The sequence below is a fragment of the Anoplopoma fimbria genome, chromosome 11, assembly GCF_027596085.1.
Source record: "Anoplopoma fimbria isolate UVic2021 breed Golden Eagle Sablefish chromosome 11, Afim_UVic_2022, whole genome shotgun sequence".
Classification (NCBI taxonomy): Eukaryota; Metazoa; Chordata; class Actinopteri; order Perciformes; family Anoplopomatidae; genus Anoplopoma; species Anoplopoma fimbria.
Window position 1 is genome coordinate 7,101,129 of NC_072459.1, and position 25,107 is coordinate 7,126,235.

Sequence of the window (25,107 nt, forward strand, 5' to 3'; positions counted from 1 at the left end):
GTATTATAAATAAGCAATAAAAAACTGTAGAAAATCAACAATAACTGAAATATTATATTTACAGACAGAAAAAACTATTTTAACTATTATTTAACTATTATTGCACAGTGTAATGTATTGCACAGGTTTTTATTGTCATGTTATTATTGTCATGTGTCATGTGGTCTGCTGGGAGCAGAGTTGGTTGTGCAACCTGACAGCGGCATGCGTGGCCTATTAGAATTGGTTTGTAAATAATATATAGTAGAAGACATGAAATCACACACCAAGATACTCTGCAGATTTCTCATTCTTTAATGACTATGTGATGTTTGGTTTCTTCACTAGTATGCAAATAGAACAATAACAAAAGAGCCTGGGGTATTTGACAAAATATATAAAATAAACAGATATGAAGTGTCTTGGAAGCCTTTTTTTAGTATATTACCATAATCATTATGAAATATAATATTATTTTAAAAGGTCTTCTTTTCTTTGGTTATATTGAACCCGTATTATGTTATTTTGTTTAAAATAAAAAAATAAAAAATGTTTTAAAGATTGCTGCTTGATTAATTTCTGAATTCTTATAGGAAGTGACATCTCTGATCAGACTGGTTTATATTTTTTTATATTTTAGTTAAACAACACATTTAATTTGAGCTAATGTCAGTGGTGGAGACATATGCAGATGTTTTTCTTAAATTAAAGCACCAGTCCAAAAAAAAAAGCAAAACAAAATACCCCTGCTACAAATGTAACATTTTAGCTATAAAGGTCAACATCAGTCATTTTTACCAGCAACGTATAAAAGCAGTACTCCACACTAGATTTCACAATAGATGTTAAGATGTTTTTATTTATTGTTAAATCTGATTCACTTCATTTTAGTCTATTTCTTCCACTAGTTCTGTCCGACTGTGAGAAGAATGTCAATTAGGGCTTTTATTTTGAAATAACCACTCTCAACCACAGACCGTTTCAGTGCTTAACTTTATTTTTCAGGATGACTTGACGCTCTTCGTCTTCCTCCAGAAATAGTGCTGAATACTGTCAAAGATAGCCTGAATATAATTATATAATATAAATGAACAGTAATAGGTGTGATTTTAATCTTTCATGTATAAACTTTGGCTTATTAACAAAATAATGACTCTAAATTTCAACCTGTGAACAACTCTAAATAACAGTCAGTTAAATCTGCCAATTTGATTTAATTAATAAAAAACATTATTAATACTGCAGTTTATAAACATAAATTACAAGTAAATTTGCCTGCAAGATGTTTTTTTAAAGTGAGTTTAATTTAAATTATTTAATTGATAAAAAAGGAAAATACTTGACCAGTTTAATGACGACACACATACAGCAGAGGTTACGAGAGCGAGAGCAACGAACAAACGTCAGATTGAAGTGTTACAATAACAAAATGACTGTACAGATAAAATATATACATAACACGAAACATAGAGATCATTTTTGGGAAACACATATATTCAAAATAAACACTTTCACAGGACCTTTGAAGTAAAAATAACTGTAAATGACAAAAAGGTTAATAACTGATCTAAACATAACAGACAGACAATATAAACAACAACCAAATGTAACAAAGGAGTGTGAAATGAGATAAGAGTTCCTGTACTTATTAAATAAGACACACGGTCAGATTATTTTGTTTTAAATATTATTTCTTGTGGGTAAAGCTACATGATAAGTTCTGCGTGTTACAGTAAATACAAACGTAAAAAAGGACATTTTCAGGGTGAAGTCTGGTCCAGAGCGTGATGAGCCAGCCTCAGGTTTTCTCTCAGCTCGTCCATCTGCCTCTCAGTTTTGGCTCTCGTGATGCTCAGCTCCGTGTACATGTCTTTGCACTTCTTTGTGGCGTTCCTCTTGTCCTGTAATGTTAGAAACAACACGTTCACTTCTATTCTTTGATTCACAGATATGATTTATGATTGTGTGATTCTCACCCTCTGTGCAGACTGCAGGTCCTCCCTCAGAGATGTGATCTCCTGCTTTAGACACTGGACCTCAGACTCCTTCACTCGCAGGGTGATCTGAGACAAAAACTTCAAATAATCAGCTTCACATTTTTAGAATCAGACAACTTCTTCACACTGAAATGACACAAACACGTCTTTTGAGAGGGTTGATGGTGTTCAGTACTTCATGTAAAGCTAATCTTGAGGCCCATAAAAGAAAGTGAAACTGTCTTAGAGGAGAGCGTACCACCCGTCCATTCAGATCACATTTCTGTGCTGTTTGTTTCAAGACATTTTATTATTTTATAATTGGTGGTATTTGCTCTTTTATTTATTTACTTTCTATCCATTCACATAGCTTGAGAGAGATATTGTCAATGATACTGAAAAAGTAGTAGAAAGTTGTATTTCACAAAGATTAATGAAAACAATATTGCACATGAGTTTGAAATGTAATACTGCAAGATGTTGATAAAAGTACTTTTGCACATGATGTGGTTATTATTGTAATATTATTGACTTAGAAGAAGACTTACCTCCATTTCATACACGTCCATCCCCTGACTGAGAGGAAGGGCGTCCTGCTTCGCCAGAGAACAGAGTCTGGTGATCTCTGCTGCGAGGTGACCGCTCAACTCCTGGAGGACAAAGTCAAAAACAAAACAACAGTGAGGATTCTTACTTAATGACAATATTCATTTTAGAGAACAATTCTTCATATAAAGGGTTTAAATCAAAACACTGGGAGTATTTTTAGACCCTGGATCTCTATGGGTATTAACTGTGTAGAAGAAGATGTATATGATGTGTTAAAGAGGGCGTATCGGAGCTCTCACCTGGTTTCTGGTCCTCAGGTCCTGGTTCTCCTGCTGGCACTGACACAAGGCCTTCCTCTCAGCATCCAGAGCCTGAACAAGATGTCCGTTCTCCAGACACTTCAGAGAGAACTGCTGGGACAAAACCTCGAGCTCCCGCTGGTACGACGCCAGCTCCTCACTTCACAAACACAGAGATTTTCAACATAAACGTCAGCTCTCCATAAGAACATTTTATACCCCACAAGATGCCTAAATTATAAAGTTTGTTTGAACAATGGCTCCTACATACAAGACGTACCTGTGCTGTCTGTAAACCTCGTCCAGGTGTGAGTTTCCTGTGCTGTTCTCTGACTGACATCTCTTCTGCACCTCCTTCTCCAGCTCCAGACGGTGAGCGTTCTTGATGGCTTCGATTGCTGAAAGAATATTTAAGAGAAAACGTGAAGATTTTATGAGATTATTAAGGATTATATGTTGAACATCAAAATCAGCTTGACATGTCCACACATTCTGTAAAGTTTGACGTGTCTAAGCTATGATTTTAAAGTTTAATGATGATAAAAATGTCAAACTCTAAATTGTTCATCAACTTTCTGATAATATAGCAACGATTTAAACTACTACTGCTACTAATAAGAAATTAATAATAACAAGTTTTGGTCAGGACTGATGAGAGTGTCTCCTCACCCGTTGCCGTAGCAGCGCTCTCCTCCTCCAGCAGGGCGTCTCTCTCCACCAGGAGGCGCTCCACTTCCTGTTGGTGTCGATGCTGCAGTTCCTCCACGACCTTCAGGTGAGACTCCTCCATGGAGGCGAAGCCGCGCTCACACGTGACCTGGAGACGATCACATGACTCACATACTTAAAACCTCCAGCATGTAACACGGAAGTGTTTTACTTTCAAATATCTATAAAAGCTATTTGGTGAAAGCCACCACTCAAGAAAATGAAAATAAACACACGCTATAGGTCTCTCAATCAAAACATTAACAAAAGAAAGAGTTTGGTGATGTCAATGAGTAGTGTGGGATCATGGGAGTTGTTGTCTATATCAGATTCTGGCAGGCAACCACAAAGGTCGAGGTCTGAGCGCCCAGAGGCCGACGGGGGAACTCAATAATCCAGACCATGAAGACCCTGACCCAGAATTAAAGACTCCCCTCCAACAATTCCAGACAATTTAAGACCTTAAATATCAAAATTAAACTACATTAAAATAGTTAAAAGACCTTTTAAGACTTCTGATAGTATGGCGACATAAATCTAATATCTCATAATGAATTTGACTTTTGTAGGCTAGATGTATTGATTGATTTTCAGACATTTAATTTACAGATTTCCTCATTTCTGTCTGTTTATTTTAACAGTTTCTCCATTTATTTGACAGAAATGATACTATATAAAGATATATACTGACAATATGAAATAACATAAACCGTGATAGAGAACTGTATCCATATTTAGCTCTTTTATCTTTTTGTTTCAGGCTGTCATGGTTTCCATTACTTTTCTCTGTAGTATTAAAATAAATTCAATGACACTGAATTTATTAGGTTTTTCTATGATGTGTAAACAGTTCCACTGTAATAAAACCATTTTGTCTTGTATGAAAAAGATCAAAAGTACAGACAAAATGACTCAACTACAGGCAGCTTCTATCTAAAGTCATACGCTCATGTTAACCCCTTCAGCTCCGCTTACCTTCAGCTTTTCCATCTCCATCTCATGTTGCGTCCGGACAGAACTCAGTTTCCCATCAAGCTCTTTTTTCATCTCCTCCTCCATGACGGCCAGCTGCTCCTCCAGCTCCTCCACTCTTCTTCTCAGCACTAAAACTTTCTCCGTCTCCAAGTCCAAAGTATCTGTTTCCTTGTACGATGCTTCACTTTCCTCTGTGTTTCCATCTGCTGTCTCCTGGATCCCCGACTGATCTTCAACACATGAAAGTGGGGTTTCCAGGCTCTCCACCATCTGCTCTTCCTTCCCAGCTTCATCTGTTATACTTCCTTCTGCAACCTGTAACATAATATCTGTGTCCTGTCGGAAAACTTCTTCTCTCTGGCAACACCTGCTAATCATATCGCCCAACGACGACGACGACAACGACTGTTGTGCTTCTAGGTTTGACAATCTTGCTCTCAGCTCGTTGTTTTCTTCCGTCAAGGCGACACATCTGCTGCAGACGAGAGAAGAAGCGAGCAGTTTCTGTTTGGTTTCTTCAAGGCGCCTCTCGTATTTAGACTGAAGTCTGCTTAAACGACAGCAGTGTAACGCCTCCGTTGCTGCAGAGTGAATGAAACCAGACCAGGGATGCCGGTCGGAGAGCCTGTTGGCCGTCAGCTGGAGTTTGTCGAGGGCCGAGGTGCCGACGGAGGAGGCGAGGCGGTTTAGCAAAGAGATTTTCACCTGTGTTGCACTTCTGAAATATTCCATCTCAAATATCCTGCTTTCATCAATCTTCTTGGTTTCTGTCTCACTTGCAATATTCCAATTAATGTCCAGTTCTTTCAAACATTCATCGTTGCTCGTCTCAAAGAGAAGACGATGCCCTAAAAGCAGCATTTGTTTCTCCTTCATCATACGTTCTGTCACCTCGCTAACAAGCTCTTCTACAGTTTTCTCCTCATTTTGTTCTGACGGATCAACCTTCAGTTTGTCGAGCAGAAAACCCCAAAACTCTTCCTCAGACCTCAACTGGCCCTCCACTGTGGGCGTCGTCTCTTTCTCTTCTCTCAAACCAAAATCAAACTTGTTTATCACCTCCAGTAACTTCTCCAAAGCCTTCAGCCTCATGACCATCCCGTCTATCACTTGCCGGATCCTTTCTTCACCAGAAACACATCCGTCGCTGTCTCCATCTTTCAACTTCTCCGTCTCCAACTCTTGATTCAGCCTCCTGATGTCGGCCTCCGCCTCTGCAGCTGTTTGGCTGTAACATTTCTCAGCTTCCATCAGCTCTTCGTTCTGCATCCGGAGCTCCATGCAGGTCAGCTCTGATTGGTCGAGCCTCCTCTCCAGCTCCGTCAGCTTGGCCTCGGTGATCTCGAAGCACCGGAGCAGGTATCCCTTGTTCTCCTGTCCTTTTTCTTCTATTTCTCTCGGGACGTTCAGCTGCAGCACCGCCTCCATCTCCTTCAGATTCTCCTCCAGGGAGGCGATCATGGTCTGGGCCTCCAGGAGCTGCTGGTCTCTGGAGCTCAGCTCGTTCTCCAGATCCTCCACCCGTGTTTGTCCCAGCTGCTCCACTTCAGGGAGGTGATGGGGTTCAGTGTACCTGCTGCTGAGCTCCGCTTTTAGCCTCTCTATCTCGCGGTCTGCCTCCGTCAGTTGGTTCAGCATCTCCTGGTTGCGCTGGTTGAGAGCCTCGTTCTGGCTGGTGAGCACCTCCACCTCTTGGGAAAGCCTCCCCACCATCGCCTGGTCCGGAGGTAGATGTAGTTCGACACAGCAGCCTAGCGAGTCGTCATCTCCCTCTGCATGCGTCTCCAGAATTAATGGACTAAACTCACTGTTATTTATTTGTGTTTTCGAGCTGGGAACTCGCTCACAGTCGCCTCTGTCCAGCTGATTCTGGTTGTTGACTCTAACGTTTAAATCTGTTTGTTCGTCGCTCTGAGAAAATAAGAGTTGTTTCTCTGATGCAGGTGATAATAATAGAGGTGCATCTTCTGTCTCAGGAAGCAAATCTCCCAGTTCCTGGAGGTTTCCCTCTGTGTCGTGCAGCCAGATGCTGGGCGTCTCAGGTGTTATTGAAGGCGACTCAAAGCTGAGCTGCTCCTGCATGTTGATAAAGTTCTGCTGTTCTAAAAGCTCTCTGGTTCCGTCGCTCAAATCCGTCAGGGTCTGTGTGCTGCTTTTCAACGGCTTTTCATTCGTGTCCGATGGGCAAAAATCTGCTTCTGAAGTTAGAGGAGGGTCCAGCTAAGAAAGACAACGGAGAAAAGGTGACATAAAGAAGCGTTAGCGACCACACAGGTATCAAAGACTGAGAAAAACAAGAAGCTGAGGTGCAACATGTGGCAAACCTGCTGCGTATAATCTCCTGCTGTACTCAGCTGAGCCTCCAGCTCCAGTCTGTGACGCTCTGACTCGGCGAGCTGAGTCTTCAGATCCTCCACCTTCAATAGAAGACCAGTTCATATATAAAGTTTCTCACATCCCAAATCTCTAGCTACAATATTCCATGTTGAAATATTTCACTTGTTAAATTAAAAACTTGATGATAGGTCAGTAGGATTCATCCTCTGGGGACAGTGAATATCTGTTAATAACCCCCCCAAAAATAAAACCTATTAATACAAATAAAGTTATAAATACATTTAGGGCTGTACCAAATGTAATTTTTTGTACATTCAAAGCTTCTATTGAGGTTTTCAAATGCTTTAAATTTCATATTTTATGACGTCATCACCCTAAAGTTTTTTAAATGAATAAAGCTCATCTGTACATGCCTTCCTTTTTGTGTGATAAGTTGTAGAGCCAACTGTTTTTTGACCACAGTGAAAATATTTTTGAAAGGCTAAACGGTAACAAATGGATTTAAGAGGAATATTTCGTTGGATAAAAACACGCTGAAATCATGAAGTGAATGACATCTATATTTTTACAATACATTTTGACCTTTTGAATTTACAATACGTTTTTCAAACAACCCTACGCAGCAACCAGTCTAATATAATTCTAAAAATGGAATAATACTAATATAATTAATGTGTCCTGCTCCTTATCTGCAACTGTGCAGAAAAAAACTGCATAGCATTCGTTTGTTGATTTTAAATTCAAATGTCAATGTCATGAATGAAGCTTAAAACTATTCGGTACCGCCCTACATATATTGTTATAAGTTTAAACCCAGATTTTCAGCACTCACCCCCTTCCTGTAGCCGTCCAGCAGCTTCTCCACCTCCACAGAGTCTTTGTCTTCGGTGATCAGCGGGACATTTCTCTCCAGTCTGAACATCGTCGTCTCCACCAGCTTCCAGCACTCTTCGATCTCTTCTTCCACTTTCTGCTGTGATTTGGGACTCAGTGCTCTGACAGCGCCGCCTGCTGTTTTATCTCCAATCACCTCCCAACCCAGAGGGAAGCCCAGCATGCCCTCGTACCTCCTCCTCCTCTCCTCCCTCCTCTTCCTCCTCTCCAGCTCCCCTAACTCCAGCGAGACCAGAGCTTTGGTCCTCTGAGGATCCGGAGTCCGTTTGTTATGCGGCCTGAACTCGGCCCAGTCGAAGGTTTTGTAGCGACCCTCCCGCCGTCTGTCCATCACGCTCCTGTGTTTGGGGTGAGCGTCTCTCTCTGTGGAGACGTCAGCGGAGTCCTGAGTCACGTCTGGTTTGGGGAGAGCTTCAGGTGGGCTGCATGGAACGTGGTGGCCAGGTAAACTGCACAAAACACGTATGTTTAGATGGAAGATACGAAGATATGGAAATGTAGAGAAATGAATTTGTTGGGTAATAAAAGTATGATTTATTTTTCCTTTTTATTACAGAAAAAAAGATTAAATGTCTTAAGGTTCAATGCAACTTATATATAAGACTATATATTGGTTTTAAATGACCAGCGACATTAATAACTACTTTAAGACTTTACATTTCATCACAACACCATCCCATAATAGTATTTTAATTTACCTGGCCACATCAGGAGCTTTGGCTGGTCGTACGTTCTTCATCAGAGCCTGGATCCAGTTCTTGCGTATCCCTGAAGTCATCGCTGACAACGTGAAGACACCCTTTGGGGTCTAAAAAAAACATTTTACTTTATTTAATGTTAATGCAGAAGATACAGATATGACTGTTCAGTGTAGGAACTGTTTTTCTTACATGGATCTGAAAGCCGTAGTTCCTCTGCACCTGATACTCAGACACATTAAAACACTTTGTCAGGTCGATTTCTCCTTCGAGATCTGAAGCCTGAAGGGAGGAAAGCAAAAGACATTTAAACATTTTAAATTAAACACTTCTTATTTAGAATCAATAAGAAAATCTAATATAAAAATACCTCCTCAGCTCCTGAGTCCTTGTAGCACCTCAGACTGTCCGTCGACAACACAAACCAATATTTCTTCCACTGGAGGAAACCAAAAGACAAATGAAACAAAAACAACCTAACTGTTTAGAAATAATACAAATCTAGAACTTCAGTTTTATTAAGGACACTTGAAATGGTTTACCTGCTCATTTTCATCCAACTTGACCATCCAGCCTTTTTTGAAGTTTAATAAATCTGGCTGTAAAGAAAACACAAAGAAAATACATTTGCTATTAACAACAATAATCAGACTTATGTGTAACACACTTTTGTTGATTTGTGTTACTTTGTATTTAAGTGGTTCATTGTTAAACGAAACTTAAGCGTGTTTAATGAGAAACAAATGTGATCTAAATAATGTAAGGTTATGTTTGTAACGAGAAAGTATGTATAATGTCTATAATTGTAGTTAATATATAGTAGAGTTTCAAGTCTTTTCATCTTTTCAGGTTAAGGACTGGTTTACATGTTTGCAAGCAGTTGAGAAAAAGTATTTACTTAATCGCAATTTTATGGTATTTATAATTTAGTATTCTAGGCTCAGTTATACTTTTACTGAGAAATATTGTATTTGTACTAACCTATATTTTCTTCAAGGTTACAATTTCTACAAACCAAACGATCAATCAATTAATGGAGAGAATAATCAGCAGATTAATTTAATATATATATATATATATTTCATTTATACTGCTTTTACATTAATGCATGAGTAAAAATAATCTAATGGTAGACTATAAAATAATACAACAGACACAGTTTTAATATTTTAACTACATTTTCAATGCAGGACTTTTTATTTTTGACAGTGTATTTTTGTTTTCACAGTGTGGTATTATTACTTACTTACTAAAGTAAAAGGATCTGGATACTTCCTCCACCACTGATCCAGAGTCAGATTTGATGGGTTCTCTGAAATACTGAGTGTGTAAGGAGCTGTACGGCCTCTAGGGGTCACAATCGAGGCAGCCTTGTTTTTTATCTACACTGTGGTTCAGAGGGGTTAAGTCTCAATGCTTTCTCTCCTGAAGCAGCCACTTCAATAAGTATTTAGTTTAAAGTTTGTTGAAACACAAATCACGACTAAACATAAAAAAATCTGTCTGGCGTCTCACCGTCATGACGGTGTCGGTCGTCCTGCGGTCTAGAGACTTGGCTCTTCTCTGGGGTGGGGGTGCGGTGAGCTGGACTATGTCTCCGCTCGACAGCAGCTTCTGTGGAAGGCAACAAAAAAATGGAATGATAACAACTCCTTTCATTAGTAAAGTTTGTTTTGTTTTTCATCTGAAGACGTGAGGCGCTTTCTGAATCCGGACGGTGGCAGCTTGAGTGCGCGGCCTGCATTCCATCAAGCAGAGTAACCGATAGTCTGGATCCTTGGCAGAGACGTCAGCTGTAGGGATTAGGCCTCGCTGTAGAGCACCGCGGGGAGCCCAACAGGCTTTTCTACACTGCCTGTTAAACTCTCACTCACATGGACACTCAGCTGCACACGGATGACTGCATTGGGCTATGTGGAATGCATGAAAAGGCTTTGAGACGCTGCATTATCGCTGATACTTTTAGGCCTTTTGTTTTAAAAAATGATGCTTCAAGTCAGGAAACACAGAACGTGCTTCTTGTGATCGTGTCTCATGCTGCACGTATCTCTTTCAAGTCTGAATTACACACCAATAAAGGAAACAAGGGGTTCGTTTAGTTGCAAAGATCCATTCTTCCCTCTTATATAATCACTTCAACGGGGGAAAAAATGACCACTTTGAACGTTACAGAACATTCTTTGTGTTTTTCTTTTCTTGGCATTTACATTGAAAACTCTCCAAGGACACAACAGACGGAGGAACACGGCGCTCCGGGCTGCACTGATCTTTTTTTTCTTCTTTCTCCTTCTCAAACAATCGCTGACCGCTGCAGACAGAGCCTGTCCTCTGTTTGGTGAAGAAGCCTCCCAAAGCTGGAGAGAGGGAGGGAGCGGGGGGGGGAGGGGGGATTTGGGGGAGGAAGAGGAGGCCGTCTTGTGAATCTCAGCTCTGAGGCCTGAATGAACTCCGGACAGGCTCTTTTGACCTTCTCCTGGCTACCAAAACAAACGCTCCCAAAGACACATAAATCCTCACATGGGATAAAATGTGCTGCAGAGTGTATTTAAAGGGCAAATCCTCTGGAATGAGCTCCTCTGTTTAATCAAAGATTAGCAGCTGCCACAGTGATGACCATCTGTGTCAAAATAAAATGGGCTGTGTTCTTACTTTTACAACTGTTGAGGGCTCTCATCTCAGGAAGGTGGTTGAAGGAGAGCAGTGTTTACTGTGTGTTTACTGTAAGTGAGCCTAAAAAACTAAACCTCTTAACTCTTAACTGAAGTCTGGGTTGTTTTGTTTCCTTACTTGAAACACAGACCTGAAACATCAAGCACTGATCACATGAATTCATCATAAACAAAACAGACTTGTTCGGACAAAAACTGCATATTTAAAGACATAAAATGGAGAATAAAACATTAAATTAAAGCCCAAAATAACTTTTGTCATTATCTTTTAGGTCAGCAGTGAGCTTGGTGATCTTGGATAACTGGATTTCTCAAAAATGAGGGGCGTTTTAATACTTTGCAAGGCAGCCTGATTCTCACAATATCACAAGATCGCATGAGTATTGTGGGAAAAACCCATCTTGTCAGGCTTCTGGGAATGTATTTGGGAGAAAACCACAGTGTTCTGAGAGATCAGTGTCCATTGAAAGGCTACTGGAAACTACTGACTGGTTCAGGTGTTTGTGACGAGACACAGAGGCATCTGTTTGTCCAAAACAAAAGTTGCATCTCCTGAAGAGAATAGCATGGATGCTGCAATAGCATCAGTTATATCAGAAGTGGAGAGTATTTCTTCATTGAAAGAAGAACAAAGAACAAAGATGTGTTTTGCTCTTCTCCCAGCTGGCTTCAACAAGAGTTTGATTGACAGGTGGTTCATCCAATGACCTGATTGGTATTTTTTAAAGCGCTTTGCCTTTTCCAGACAGTTTCCAAGGAAGACTTCTCAGATGGTTCTGTGTAACAAACCATGACTTAATGCTTCAGCCTCGATGTAAGAAACATTTCCACCATTTGGTCTCTCTTTAAATGTCACTACATCAAATTAAAGAACCATAAACAAGGAATCAATTGATTTACACTTTATATACACAATATGGACGCTGTGATGTGGCTTGTAAAGATCAAGTAACACAGAAATTAACGAGATTAAAGGCTTATTGTTTACTTCATTTTACTTTTACTTAATTAAGTTGTTTAAGAAGAGTGATCTTCTTCATCTTTAATTTTCATCACTAATTATAGGAAGAAAGTTTTCATCTTCGTTATCACACCAAACACCAGAGATAACAGCTGACTTGAGTTCATCTTTACCTCTGAGAGTCTGAGTCTTGACCCACAACTCGCTGCCAAATGTTTTCTTGTAGTTTGTTCCTGGCATGTGATTTTGTTCTGCACATTAAACTGAGTTAAGCTCAAAGATAGCCGATTTACCCACTAATCAAGGTTCAAGGTTCAGCTTGAACACCACAGGACAATAATAACATAATAACATGACAATAGAAACCTGTGCAATACATTGCACATTGCACTGTGCAATAATGGTTAAAAAAGTTAAAAGTAGTTGAAATAGTTGTTGTTTTTTTCTCTGTCTGTAAATATAGTATTTCAGTTATTGTTGTTTTTTCTACTGTTTTTTTTATTGCTTATTTATAATACTTGTTTTATTTTATTTTTATTTTTCAATTTTTTATTTTCATTTTTTATTTTATTTATTTTTTATTTTTATTTTTATTTTTAGCTTGTCTTCTTCTGCTATGTCTCTTGTGTGCACTTTACTCTGCGCTGTTGTAAGTCTGCAAATTTCCCCGCTGCGGGACTAATAAAGGATTATCTTATCTTATCTTATCTTATCTTATCTTATCTTAGCTTAATTGACATTATGCAATACAGGATTGCACAATGAAATGCAGCTGCAGCCCAGAAAATCTATAAACAGAAATTAAAATATATGAATTACAATAAAATGAAAACAGGTAATAAAAGTAAATGAAAGAAGCTAAAAAGGAAGGAATAAAAAGGGAAACTAAATTGTAAAAATATTCACATTTACGTATATAAGTACATATGTGAAATATCTTAATCTGTAATTGACCTTGCTCTGCAATTAATGCCCTACATTATCAACTTTTATGTAATTATTGTTTTTTAATGTATTAATCTATTTTTATACTTATTTAGGTCCTTTGACAGCAATTGTCCTGTTTTGTGATGAAATTACAAATAAAAAAAATGACGTGCAATATTAATAAAATATGCAAATTATGTTGCAAAAAGAGGTTGAAGTGGAAATGAAGGTAGATCAAAGGTCTTGTTTCTTGAAAATAAGCCTGGTTTACTGAATTAAACCTGGTTTTACTTAAAGCTTCATGTGGTCTGTTTCTGCTTCATGTTTGTGTTTTGTTATTACCGTCACACACAGACCCGTTAACGTCTCCTCACCTCCTTAATCACTAGGGTCTAGCCCGACAACACACAGTGACTATCAGTCTCAAACAGATGTGCTCTTGGAGAGGAGGCACGACTTTGTGTGAGTTCATCAGGTTCAGTAAATATGGACCGTCATGTGAGTTTTTTTAGATTCTCGTAAAAGTGAGAGTGTTCCCAACATTACGCTGTGTCTTGTTTTATGTCTGAGGAATCCAGGGAAGAGGTGTGTGAGAGGGAGAGGAACGCCGTCTCCTAGATTACAACACACACACACACACAAACAAAGCTGGTTTAACACCTTCAGGGCATCAAAACCAGTTCTGTTCGCAAACAAAATGCAGCTCTGAGTGAATCACCACTTCTCTCTCTCACCTGCTGACACATGCAGCCCCTCACACACACACACACACACACACACACACACACACACACACACACACACACACACACACACACACACACACACACACGCTCGGAGGGAACACACAAGCCTTGACACGGCAGCATCGACTTGTCCACGCGTCTCATGCCAAACTCTCATCACCTTCTTCTCTTCGCTTCAAAGTGAACTTGGTTGTTACAAAGCAGACGACCTGATGTTTTACACGTGTTGGTTGATGACTGACACAAACAGAGATCAACTTCGTTCCGGCCGAGTGTTTGATTAGGTCAGAGCTTTGTCGTTAAGGTGACGTTGATCTCTGAGTAACACCTGGTTGTGTGAATCATGTTGAAACCAGTCGAGCCCACGGCCGAGCCCACTGCAGGCTGAGTACAGCTGGGAACAGGGACTGGTCTTGATCATGACAATCCGACTTTGAGATTAATCAGCAAATCTAGCGAACAATGGTCGCGAACAACACATTCAGGAAATGGTTTTTTTAATCGTTTGATGATGTGGCCCTGAAAACTTGTTTTATTTTTTGATGTTCCTACGAAATGCTACCAACACACTATTTACTACCATAATAATAGTCATTTCATAAGGGATATTTATGCTTTTCTCACCTGGTTGAAATGATAAATTGACGTCAGGTACCCCTTCATCACATAAGTACCTCATAAACATGAGAGACATAAAACCTGTCAGCATTTAGTTATAACAAACTTTTTTTCTCTCCTATTTCATTTGGTTTGCCCTTTATTTTTCTTCCATTTGCCTCTAAAACAAAATGTAAGCTGTAGCTTCATTTGTACCAAACAAATGTAAGAGAAAGTAGAACTGCTCCTTTAAGATACACTGGATGACATTAACTGGTGTTTTTCACAGTGATGCCAAAAATGTATGCAACGTGCAGAAACTTGCAGAAATTATACAAAGGTGTAGCTTTGGTGATTTGAAAGTATTCATTGTATGTTCTTAAACAAAACACGCCTCCTCTGTGACTAACCTTGAAGGTATTTTGGGAGGAGACCCCGTGACAGACCCAGAACACGTTGGAGGGATTACATATGAACGCTGTCCAATGAAAACCATGTGTGTCCAAATTTGGTGATTTCCAATCGAAAAGGAGCAGAAGGAGATCTTTTATGGGTCTTTAAGTGGAATTCCACATTAAATCATTTATTTTTTGTGCTGTACACAAAATCACATGAGGCGTTTTTGGACCAAACTGATCTGATGACTTCCCATCTATTTCCTTCTAATAGAAACAATGAAGTGAAGAAAGACGGCCGGCAAATCTCCATCTGGGAGAACGGCTAGTTTGCAACGTTCCTCAAGCTCTCTTAGCTTTGTAGAAATGCGTAACATAAAGAATATATTAACAATTCTGTTACAGCCACAATCATGTGAAATAATTTAATATAGGCGTCATGCAAGTACATTTTGCAATTTCAGTTCAAAACAGCTATCGCGCTACTGCTGCTGGGTTAGCCTATGTGCTAACATTATTGGGTTAGCCTTTGTGCTACTGGGTTAGCCTTTGAGCAACTGGGTTAGCCTTTGTGCAACTGGTTTAGCCTTTGTGCAACAAGTTTAGCTTGCTGAGCAGCGGTTCCCACTTGTTCTTTGGCTCATTGGGTGTGATCTTATGAATGAGTTCACTTCTGGACTTCACTGTCGCTCCATTTTTCCGTGTTTTCTACCATTTTTTGTGTTGTCTGTTGTTTACACAGCTAAAGGGTTTTTAAGAACGTTGATTGCTGGTGCTGCATTGGCTCATGTGTTGGACCAATTACCATAAATACATTTTTACCAAAAGATAGTCCGTGTCCTCGTTGTCCTCTAACCCCCCACATTGCTAACTAAGAAACCACGAGGCACCCACCACTCAACTGTTACATCTTTTAATTATGCTAAAAAGGGAGGTTCTAACAGGATTTGTGGTTGTAGTGAGTCATTAAGCTAAATTTAAAATCCTGAAGCAACAGGAACCGTTTCCTACTTGACCTCAGGAAGAACTTGGGGACTTCAAATAACTTGGACACAGTGAGTGTCAGAAGATAGTTTGACCTGCGTAGTATTAAAGGTATACTGTAGTGCTTAACGTGTACTAGGTGTGGTTACCTCTCGCTTGTTGGTGCGAGCTTCACTCCTGCCCATCCTGGAAACAGCTGTTCCTGCTTCCTGCTCTTTCTCTGTGGCCTCCAATCCCAGAAGCCTCTCTGTTGAACAGCCATTGCTGGAAAACAAGAAAAACGAATGAGTGAAACTGTTATTGTTGCTATTAAGAGGCTAAATAAGAGACGTCCTTCCACTGGTGTCAGAGGTGTTTTGAGTAGAAGTAGAGAAGGAATTACACAGGATGAAAACCCCAAAGTAACCTGATATAATGTAAACACAACTGTCAAGTGAAGAAAAGCAGTGCTGTCAGTTAATAGTTAGTTTTGTGGGCCGTTTCTTATTCCATCAGCATCAAAAAAATGGAAACATCTGAATCTAGTGAGATTTATTTGGCTAATCTATTGGCTAATTCTGAACTCTTAATCATATCTTTATTGTTAATCAAATAAAAATACCAAAACATATGAGTATAGCTCATGATGATTTTACATTTCTTTTTTGTACAATGATCCAAAATTACTATTTGAGGTTTTTTTATACAACTGGTCGACAAAATAAATTATTCTAAGATGGTATTTTTTAGAATTTTGACACATAATTTATTCTTTAATTGGAAAAAAGTAATCAGTAGATTAACTGATAGTGAAAACAATAAAACAAGATAGCTACATTCTAAAATCAGCAGAGGTAATGTTGTTTATCATCTTTGTGCAGTGTGTTAGCATGCTGACATTTGCTTATTAGCATCAAAAACTAAGTACAGCTGATGAAAAAGTCATTAGTTTTGCAGGAATTTGGTCAAAAATCGAACATATTGAACAAACTAAAATGTTGACGCAATAAAAAGAGATCATCAAAGTTATTACGAAATATACTGTGGAGAACATGAATGACTGAACCAGATTTGATAGCAATCCATCCAACAGTTTTCAAGAGATGTCACTTAAGACCTTGTTCTTGTTAGCACACGTGTTGTGTGTGGCATTAATGTAGGAATATTATAAAATAATAATGATGAGTTTTCTTTGTCACAATGAAACACAACCTTTAACAGTCTTTAAAAATGTGTTTCAGCACATGATGAACTCTGTGTACCTTGTTCAGTACGTGACAAAGAGTTTATTCAGTACTTTATAGGTTGTAACTTTTCCCAAGCCTGATGTTTTGTTGCCCCCTCTGCCTCTGGTGGGTCCAGACAGCTTCTTGCTCTGAATCTGAGCTTTTAGCTGAAGTCGACTTCCTCTGTCAGCCGGGCAGACAGTCAGTATTAAAGGTCCTGAGAAACAATGCCGCAGATATCCAATTACACCAGCGTTTTGGAATTTCTGGCCTTATTTGGGGGCCATTAAGCATTTTGTGTTTTTGTTTCCCAAAAAGGCAGTGAGGGAAGAAACGAGATGTGCTCTCTTCACGTGACCAGTTTACATGCTGCTGGGGCACAAACTGGGAGGGATTCTTTAAGCTAAATTTAAAAATGCGGCAGTCAGATCTCTAATGGAAGGGTAGAGCGTGAGCCTTTGATCTGGTGTTTAGCGGTGTGTGATGGCTGTTCGGCTTTATACTGGGGGGAAGCAGAGAAGCATTAGATGTCCTTTGTGCTAATTGCTTGCACATTTACCCCCTTTTCCTCTGCCAAAGCACTTTCAATGGCTGTTACCAACAGAATACATGTACATAAGAAAATAAACACCAGAATGCGGCCAAACACAACATATATAAAAGTTATTTATACATATTAGCATCAAAATTGGCCGGAAATCTACCTCCCGATATATTGCTAACCTTTTGGCCTGGCTTTGGTTCTTGTTGTTTGCTGGTGTTTGGACGTTGTTTGACTCAGGCAGCTGGTTTCTACTGGTGGGATCGGTGTTTCCACTGGTCACCAAATCCAAGGAGACAGGGCTCAGGTAGCTAGATGTGTTGCCTGGATATAGAGAACAACACAAAAGGGTTTCAGACTGTTAAACATACCGAGAGCAGGAACATAGTTTGGTTTAATTCCACGATGACTCTCTTTAAACAGCCAGCAGCCAACAAGCTGGATGAAATCATTCTTTTTTTTAATCATACAACACTACGTCACGGTTCACACTGAGTCCAGTGGCTCAAAACCTCCAGAGTTTCCCCTCTTAAAACTTTACTTTATGATTACAGTATTTCGATCAAGATTAGAAAATTACCTTAAATTTAAATGAAGCAGCTCAATCTGTTTTCTGGATAATGACATAAAACACTAAGTGGTTTAAAGTGGTTTAATATTCAAAATGGATTGAAGCAGAATATTACGATAGATAAAAACTTTTGAAAATGATAAAATCTTTCCTTTTTCCATTTTGACTTTTGGATTTCTAGACGTTCCGGAGTAATCGGAAATTGTAAATCCTAACCATCCACCACTAGAATATAATTCTACACATAGTATATAACTACTAATATTGTTGCAGTTTGATCTATATCTGCCACTGTGCAGAAATACCACGAAAACATCCAAAGAAAGGAAATCTGTGCAGCATTTGAATGTTAATTTAGAATTTGAATCTCATCATAATGAATAAGGCAATAAGCTTTTCAGCACAGCCCTACAAGATTTAATGTACATCTAATTTACACATGTTAACAATACAGTTAATGTGCCCTTAAACCAAAACAATGAGCTGAAAGATGCTAAAACACTCGATTGTCTAAAAAGGGCGGTTTGGTTTCTACTGCAATGCTGCTAAAAAAAAAGTAATCTTAGAGATATCAACGATGTTCCATGAATCCAACGAGAGGAGGGAACCCTGACAAAGCATCTTTCATGAGACAGCTTCTCTGTTCGGCTCTCAGAGGGTCCTTCATGTACAGCTTCCGTCACTCTAATGAAGCAGCCTATAGGCACAGTCAGCAGGATCTAATTCAGGCCTTTATTACAGGACCTGTCCAGACCCTGCAATAAGTCTGACGCCAGACGGGTGCTTCTGTCCACTTTGTCGCAGCACAAAGCTCCACTAAGGAGGAATACCTGTCCTGAGCTAATTAGGTCGTGTTTAAGAGCTCCTTTATGGTTCATGTTTGGCTTTTAAGATGCCTGAAGGTTAAAGACGCACATCTCATGGTGTGTTTCTGTCTGTCCGTCTATGTTTATGTAACTTCTTGCTTAAACTCCTCCGGCCCGTTCCCATGATTATAAGTCAGTGCTGGGTCAACATGCCTGGTTAAACAAGGGTTAAATGAAATGTATAAACAAAAAGCTGAAAGTGTGAGAACATCTGCAGGACGTTAGGACAGTGAGAGAGTGGGCAGGAAGTGGCTGTGATTGGCTAACGGACATAAAAGCCTGTGTGTGTGTGTGTGTGTGTGTGTGTGTGTGTGTGTGTGTGTGTGTGTGTGTGTGTGTGTGTGTGTGTGTGTGTGTGTGTTTTGCTTCTACTGCACCTGCAGGGGTCTTCTCCAGGCCCCGGGGATCTGAGTCTGGGACAGTCCACATGGGGGTTTCACCCGGTCCAGGTCCCTGCTGTGGGTCTTCCTGCCACCGACCGCAGCCGGACTCTGCAGCGTTCTCCGAGGAAGGAAAACTTGAATCAGTTGCAGCCATTTTTGCTGGACTGGGTTCCTTATGGTTTGTTAGAAAAACAAAGAAAAACATTCAGTAACTTGTGTATTTTTCTATTCATGTATTATTAATTTAAACTCTTTATCTCAATTTACCAAAGCCCAAGATGATGTTTATTCAACAGTCCAAAACAAAAAGATATTAAATTTAGAGCTAAGATTATTCATTCATTTATTTATTAGTTGATAGGGTTAGGGTTAGGGTTAATCATTTTAGATACATTTGAGTAAAATTGTTACAGTTTAAAGTTACAGCCCCATATTATCTTGTCCTAGCTCCTTAGTTATGAGGAGTTGTTGTCCTTATAAAATTTACAAATATACAAGCACAGAAAAGCACAATTCCACACATTTAAAGAAACGCTCGCTGGAAGCCAAAAAATTAAAAATAAAAAGCCAAAATGGAAAATGGTTTGTCCTCTGGAGAAGATGAACGCACTCAGAAACTCTCATAGAATAAAGAGCAGCTTTAGGGATGGCAACGGTTGGTCCACCACTTTGGTCCTAACTGAAGTATCTCAACAACAACCATGAATATCTATATGGGATTTAATAGCAATCAGACCAGTAGTTGAAGTATCATTTGGCCCTACAGCTGACAGGAAAAACACAATCTGTGCTTTACTGAAGGATTTGATGGACATTTGCTTTGCTACCTGGGTGGCAACTGGCTCCACTTTGCGTTTTTTCTTCTGATTCTGCTTGTTAGTCCGCATATAGACGGCGAGCTGTTCAGTCCACCTGGTAAACAAAGATAGGAGCATCAGAGACAAGACATTGGTTTCAGAGAAACCCTTTTACTTACTGCTCCTGTAATTTGTCTCTACAGTTCTATACTGACCCATTAATGATCTCTTTATTGTCACCACGGATGAATATTTCCTGCTCCGGCGTGACGATGCAGAGGGCATTTCTCTGGCCGGTCCTGGGCTCTGCATCAGTGATGTCCGTACACAGATTCAAGTTCACTGTCCCCTGCGGCAAAGTGCTTGGCTGGAGGGGAATCAGAGCATCTAAATTATTCTGGCAAGCTAGTTACTAAATCAGCTTACTGAGAGGACTGATCCCCAGAACGCAGATGACTGACAGTTAAACTGAGAGCAGTTTGTGGTGTTGAGTGTGCAATGAAAGAGATTTGAGGGGATCACAGAGAGAGGGGGATGTGAGCATTAGAGGACAAGCTAAGCCCAAATCATCTGCTGTGGTTCTGCACACGACATCTGGCCTAAAGATGACTGCTTGATCCCATATACTGTGAATGCAGATGCATGTACAGAGCATGATTTACTGCACACTGCTACCTTGTGTATGTTTTTGCTGAAATTCAACGAGCAGTTTCTTACCAGTTCATCCAGGGCGAAGCTCAGACTGCCGTCTTCATACAGGATAAAGAAGCGCCGCTGCCATTTCTGCCATTTAGACACAATAAACAAAACCATTTTTCTTGAGGAAACAGTCACAATTAAAGAAGTGAGTATTTCAGCTCAGTTTCATCATGTCCTACCCTTGACCTCTGCATCGGGTTGTGAAAATCTGTCCCCTCAGGAGCCAAACACAACCAGCCTCCATACAGGGGCTTTGCCTGAAAGTGGAGAAAAGTGGAGTTATTAGCAACTGTTTATATAATCATTAATCGTTAATGTATTTTTAGTTGTTCAGTAGTGTTACGATTTAATGCTTTTTTTCTTATGTGATAGTAAATGAAATATTGCTTGTGTACGCTTTTTCACCAAAGTATTGTTTGCACAGTATGTAGTATTTAAAAACATGTTAAAAACTGTCAAAATCACTCCACAACAGCTTTTTCTCTGTGAGCACAGTTGGCATGTACATTGACATGTGTAGTGTTTGCAGGTTGAGCAACAGCGCTGAAATTACAGGGGACAGTGAAACCAGGAAGGTGGACGGAGAGTAATAACATATTTTAACAATGTGAGGCATGCAGGAAGCCTTCATGGCCGTCTTCTCACATCACCTCCACATGACAGACCATGTTTTCAAAGGCAGTGAACCAAGTGCATGGACACTATTTGAGAACACATAGTAAACAAATAGCTGGTATATGAGGATATTTAATTAACTATTTGTCATACATGAAGGAAAAAGCATATATGACACGTTTTAGATTGTCTCTGATTCATATCAGGTGTTTTTAAATTGAATATTGAATAATAGTTTTCACACAAAAAAGAGCAATTTTTACATTTACAGCAAAAATAACAACAGGTTTAACTTTTATGACACCTTTAAGTTTATCTTTTGCAATAATGCAGAAGAAAAGGAGATTTGGTCACAATAACATTTAATGTGATTTTTATATATTTTCTTTATATCTACTTATCAGGTCAGGTTAGGTCAGGTTAGGATGATAATAACAGATAGGAGACCATAACTAACAAGCCTAAGTTGAATAAGTGTCACATGTAAACATTTTTCACAGTTAATTTATAAAGAACTTTACTCCTTATATTTATTAATTGTCACAATAACTGAATAGTTTAACTTTAATTGAAAACAAGCTAAACCGGAAAATGGTTCATCCTCTGGAGAAGATGAACGCACTCAGAAACTCTCATAGAATAAAGAGCAGCTTTAGGGATGGCATTTTTGACAGTTAATTTATAGTTAATTTGACAGTTAAACATTTTTCACAGTTAATTTATAAAGAACTTTACTCCTTACATTTATTAATTGTCACAATAACTGAATAGTTTAACTTTAATTGAAAACTAAACTCCGCTCATTTTAGGACTGAATAACAAAAAGGAGTGGACAATGACGTCAAATATCAGTGACTTAAAGGAGTTATTCTGCATTAAAAAAAAGGGTTAGCAGTTTATTTTTCCAATAATGTTAATATTCTTCAGGGTAAAACCACTTTACTCTTTGAGTTGAACTACCTAGCTGCCACATTAACTGTACAGTACCAGTCAAAAGTTTGGACACACCTTCTCATTCAACTACTTTGATGGATCTAAAATATAAAACATATTCTGGTTTGTTGAGCATTTGTTTGTTTACCACATAATTCCATATGTGTTCCTTCATAGTTTGGATGTCTTCAATATTAATCTACAATGTAGAAAAAAATAATAATAAAGAAAAACCATTGAATGAGAAGGTGTGTCCAAACTTTTGATAAGTGAGGTGTGAAGTTAATTGAGGGTTGCTGACGTCAACATCCGGGAGCTTTAGGAGGCTCATAACAAGAAGGAGCGGACAACTGACGTCATCGAAGAAATGAGTTACAAAAAGATGTTTTCTGGATGAAAAAAAATGACGTCAGAACTTCCATTTTTTTTGATCCATAATTATATGTTCGGGTTAGAAATACAAATAATAATAATAATAATAATAATACAAATAAAAGGTAGTTTAACGGTACCTGCTCCATGCCATTGTCGGTCAAGAGATGCAGCTCGCGGGACTTGAAGCAGTTTTGACATTTACTTTTATTAAAAATGTTGGCTTGAAATTTGCTGCAAGGATTCGTCGCCTTTTCCCCCGACATGCTTCAGTCCTCCGCCGGTGAGTAGCCCAGACTCAGCCCCGCTCTCCCTCCTCCGGTAGTCGGCTTTGAATGGAGCGGTTTATCCCGGACCAACATCTGTCAAACCCTCAAACACGGAGCTGTTGACGCTCTGTCGTCATGGACACGTCACGTGACGCGGCATCCTCCTCCGAACAACATCCGGTCACAACCTCCAAAATAAAACCGCCGACAATCTTATATATTTATTCCTTAAAAATAAAAAAATAAGATACAGTACCAGTCAAAAGATTGGACACACTTTCTCATTCAACTACTTTGAAGAATGTAAAATATAAAACATATTCTGGTTTGTTTAGCATTTGTTTGTTTACCACATTATTCCATATGTGTTCCTTCATAGTTTGGATGTCTTCAATATTAATCTACAATGTAGAAAAAAATAAAAATAAAAATAAAGAAAAACCATTGAATGAGAAGGTGTGTCCAAACTTTTGACTGGTACTGTACATAAAAAGTATGGGACAGCAAGTAATTATACATATAACCAATATACTTAAACAAAATAAGATAAGATCCAGCTTGATCCAGAGGGAAAAAATCCAGAACAGAAATAGAAGAAAATGATTAATTAAACATATTTGACATAAAAATAATAAGAAAAAAAATGAAGTATAGTATAGTGGCAAGTATAGTGTAGTAGATACACTAGCAATAATTGCACTAATATTGCAAATTCTGTCTTCAGTGAAGTTACATAGGGGTGTCATTACTACTAGATATAGTAGTACTGTATTTAAAAGTATTATACCATCTATTATGACAACATACACCAGAATCATATATAAAAGTGAAGGTGAAATAGCATAAAATAACATATTTAGTGAATCAAACAATTCAGTGTTCATGAGCAATAACAATAACATGACAAAAAGGCCCTTCAAACTGATTTGAGAGCTCCAAAACAAGTTTAAGTTTGTTTCACCATCAAGTCCACAAAAAGAGAAAATAAAATATCAAGGTCAGATTTTGCTTGACAGCTTCTTTGGAGATGTTTGAAACAGACATCTCTAGATCAGTTCTTATTTACTATTTATTTTGAAAATAATACCCGGAAGTGAAGGGATTGTATTATATCTATCTTGACATTTGATCTCTGGACAAGACATTTGTAATTTAACCCATGTGTGCCCAAAGACTACATTAAGTATGATAAGGCCACATGACACATCCTTTGTTCTGATTGGTCAAAAGTTTTGAAATCTGATATGTAAATACATAAGGCAAATATCTAACGGTACAACCTTGAACTTTTTATGCAACATAAAAAATCCTACTTTTATTAATAATTAAAGTCAAAATTTAATATTTTGTATTTCCAGTACACACATGCAAGGGGGGCTCCTAAATATATATCCCACATAAATAAAAAATTCAGGAAGTATGTCTTTTTACTTCTAATCAACTGGCTTCTCATGGCTTGAAGAAAAGGTTCTTTGATTTATATGGAACTTATAAATAAGAGCCGCTTGCATATATGTGTACTGAGAATATTAAAAACACCCCACATTTTTAATGATTAATTTAGGGCGTTTTCTTCATAAAATAAAATAAATTAAAAAAAATCAGCAGTCCTATGTGCCCAAAGATAGTATAATATAGAGGCTGTGGCGTTTTTACCAATGCATGATTATTACCAATACTGATGTTACTGTTGTTATGTTTCACATACTTTAAATTTCATGACCAAAATCATTTTATACATACAGGTTTAACTCTGTGTGTTAGCCATGGGTTAAACATAGTGTTGCAGTTTCTCACTGTGGCCATTAGAGGGCAGTGAACACTCATGTTTATAAACACAACAACTGATCTAAAGACAGAAACAACACAACTGCTAAAAATTTGAAGTAAATACATTTAAAATATCTGTATCAACACATAACTGACACAAAGTCACATAGAAATGGATTCCACAGATATACTGACAGTGGATGCAAGCATTTATTCAAGGGTAATGGCAGTGGCAAAGATTGCACAAACTAAAAAGATTTTTGAAATTTTCGGCCATCCAAAAATGTATAAAATACAGTGGCTGATTACACTAAAATACAATTTGAAACAGAGCAGACTGTTTGCTATATATTCAAACCAGGTGACCTCCATACACATTTTTTTCAGATCTC

The 25,107-nt window shown here is 38.6% G+C and overlaps 1 protein-coding gene across 1 annotated transcript; it reads right to left on the reverse strand.

The window, feature by feature from the left end:
- Nucleotides 1-958: 958 nt before the first annotated feature.
- LOC129098375 (myosin phosphatase Rho-interacting protein-like) lies at nucleotides 959-23,035 on the reverse strand. The gene is made up of 22 exons (XM_054607365.1): nucleotides 22,817-23,035; nucleotides 20,936-21,013; nucleotides 20,775-20,840; nucleotides 20,273-20,424; nucleotides 20,088-20,172; nucleotides 19,255-19,432; nucleotides 17,623-17,764; nucleotides 15,844-15,958; nucleotides 9,931-10,029; nucleotides 8,958-9,014; nucleotides 8,786-8,854; nucleotides 8,608-8,697; nucleotides 8,416-8,525; nucleotides 7,656-8,166; nucleotides 6,811-6,903; nucleotides 4,487-6,706; nucleotides 3,473-3,620; nucleotides 3,084-3,201; nucleotides 2,804-2,963; nucleotides 2,504-2,605; nucleotides 1,956-2,042; nucleotides 959-1,880 (listed from the first exon to the last, which is right to left on the reverse strand). Exons 1-22 carry the CDS (start codon nucleotides 22,940-22,942, stop codon nucleotides 1,740-1,742), a joined length of 4,947 nt encoding a protein of 1,648 aa, XP_054463340.1. The 5' UTR covers nucleotides 22,943-23,035; the 3' UTR covers nucleotides 959-1,739.
- Nucleotides 23,036-25,107: the final 2,072 nt, after the last annotated feature.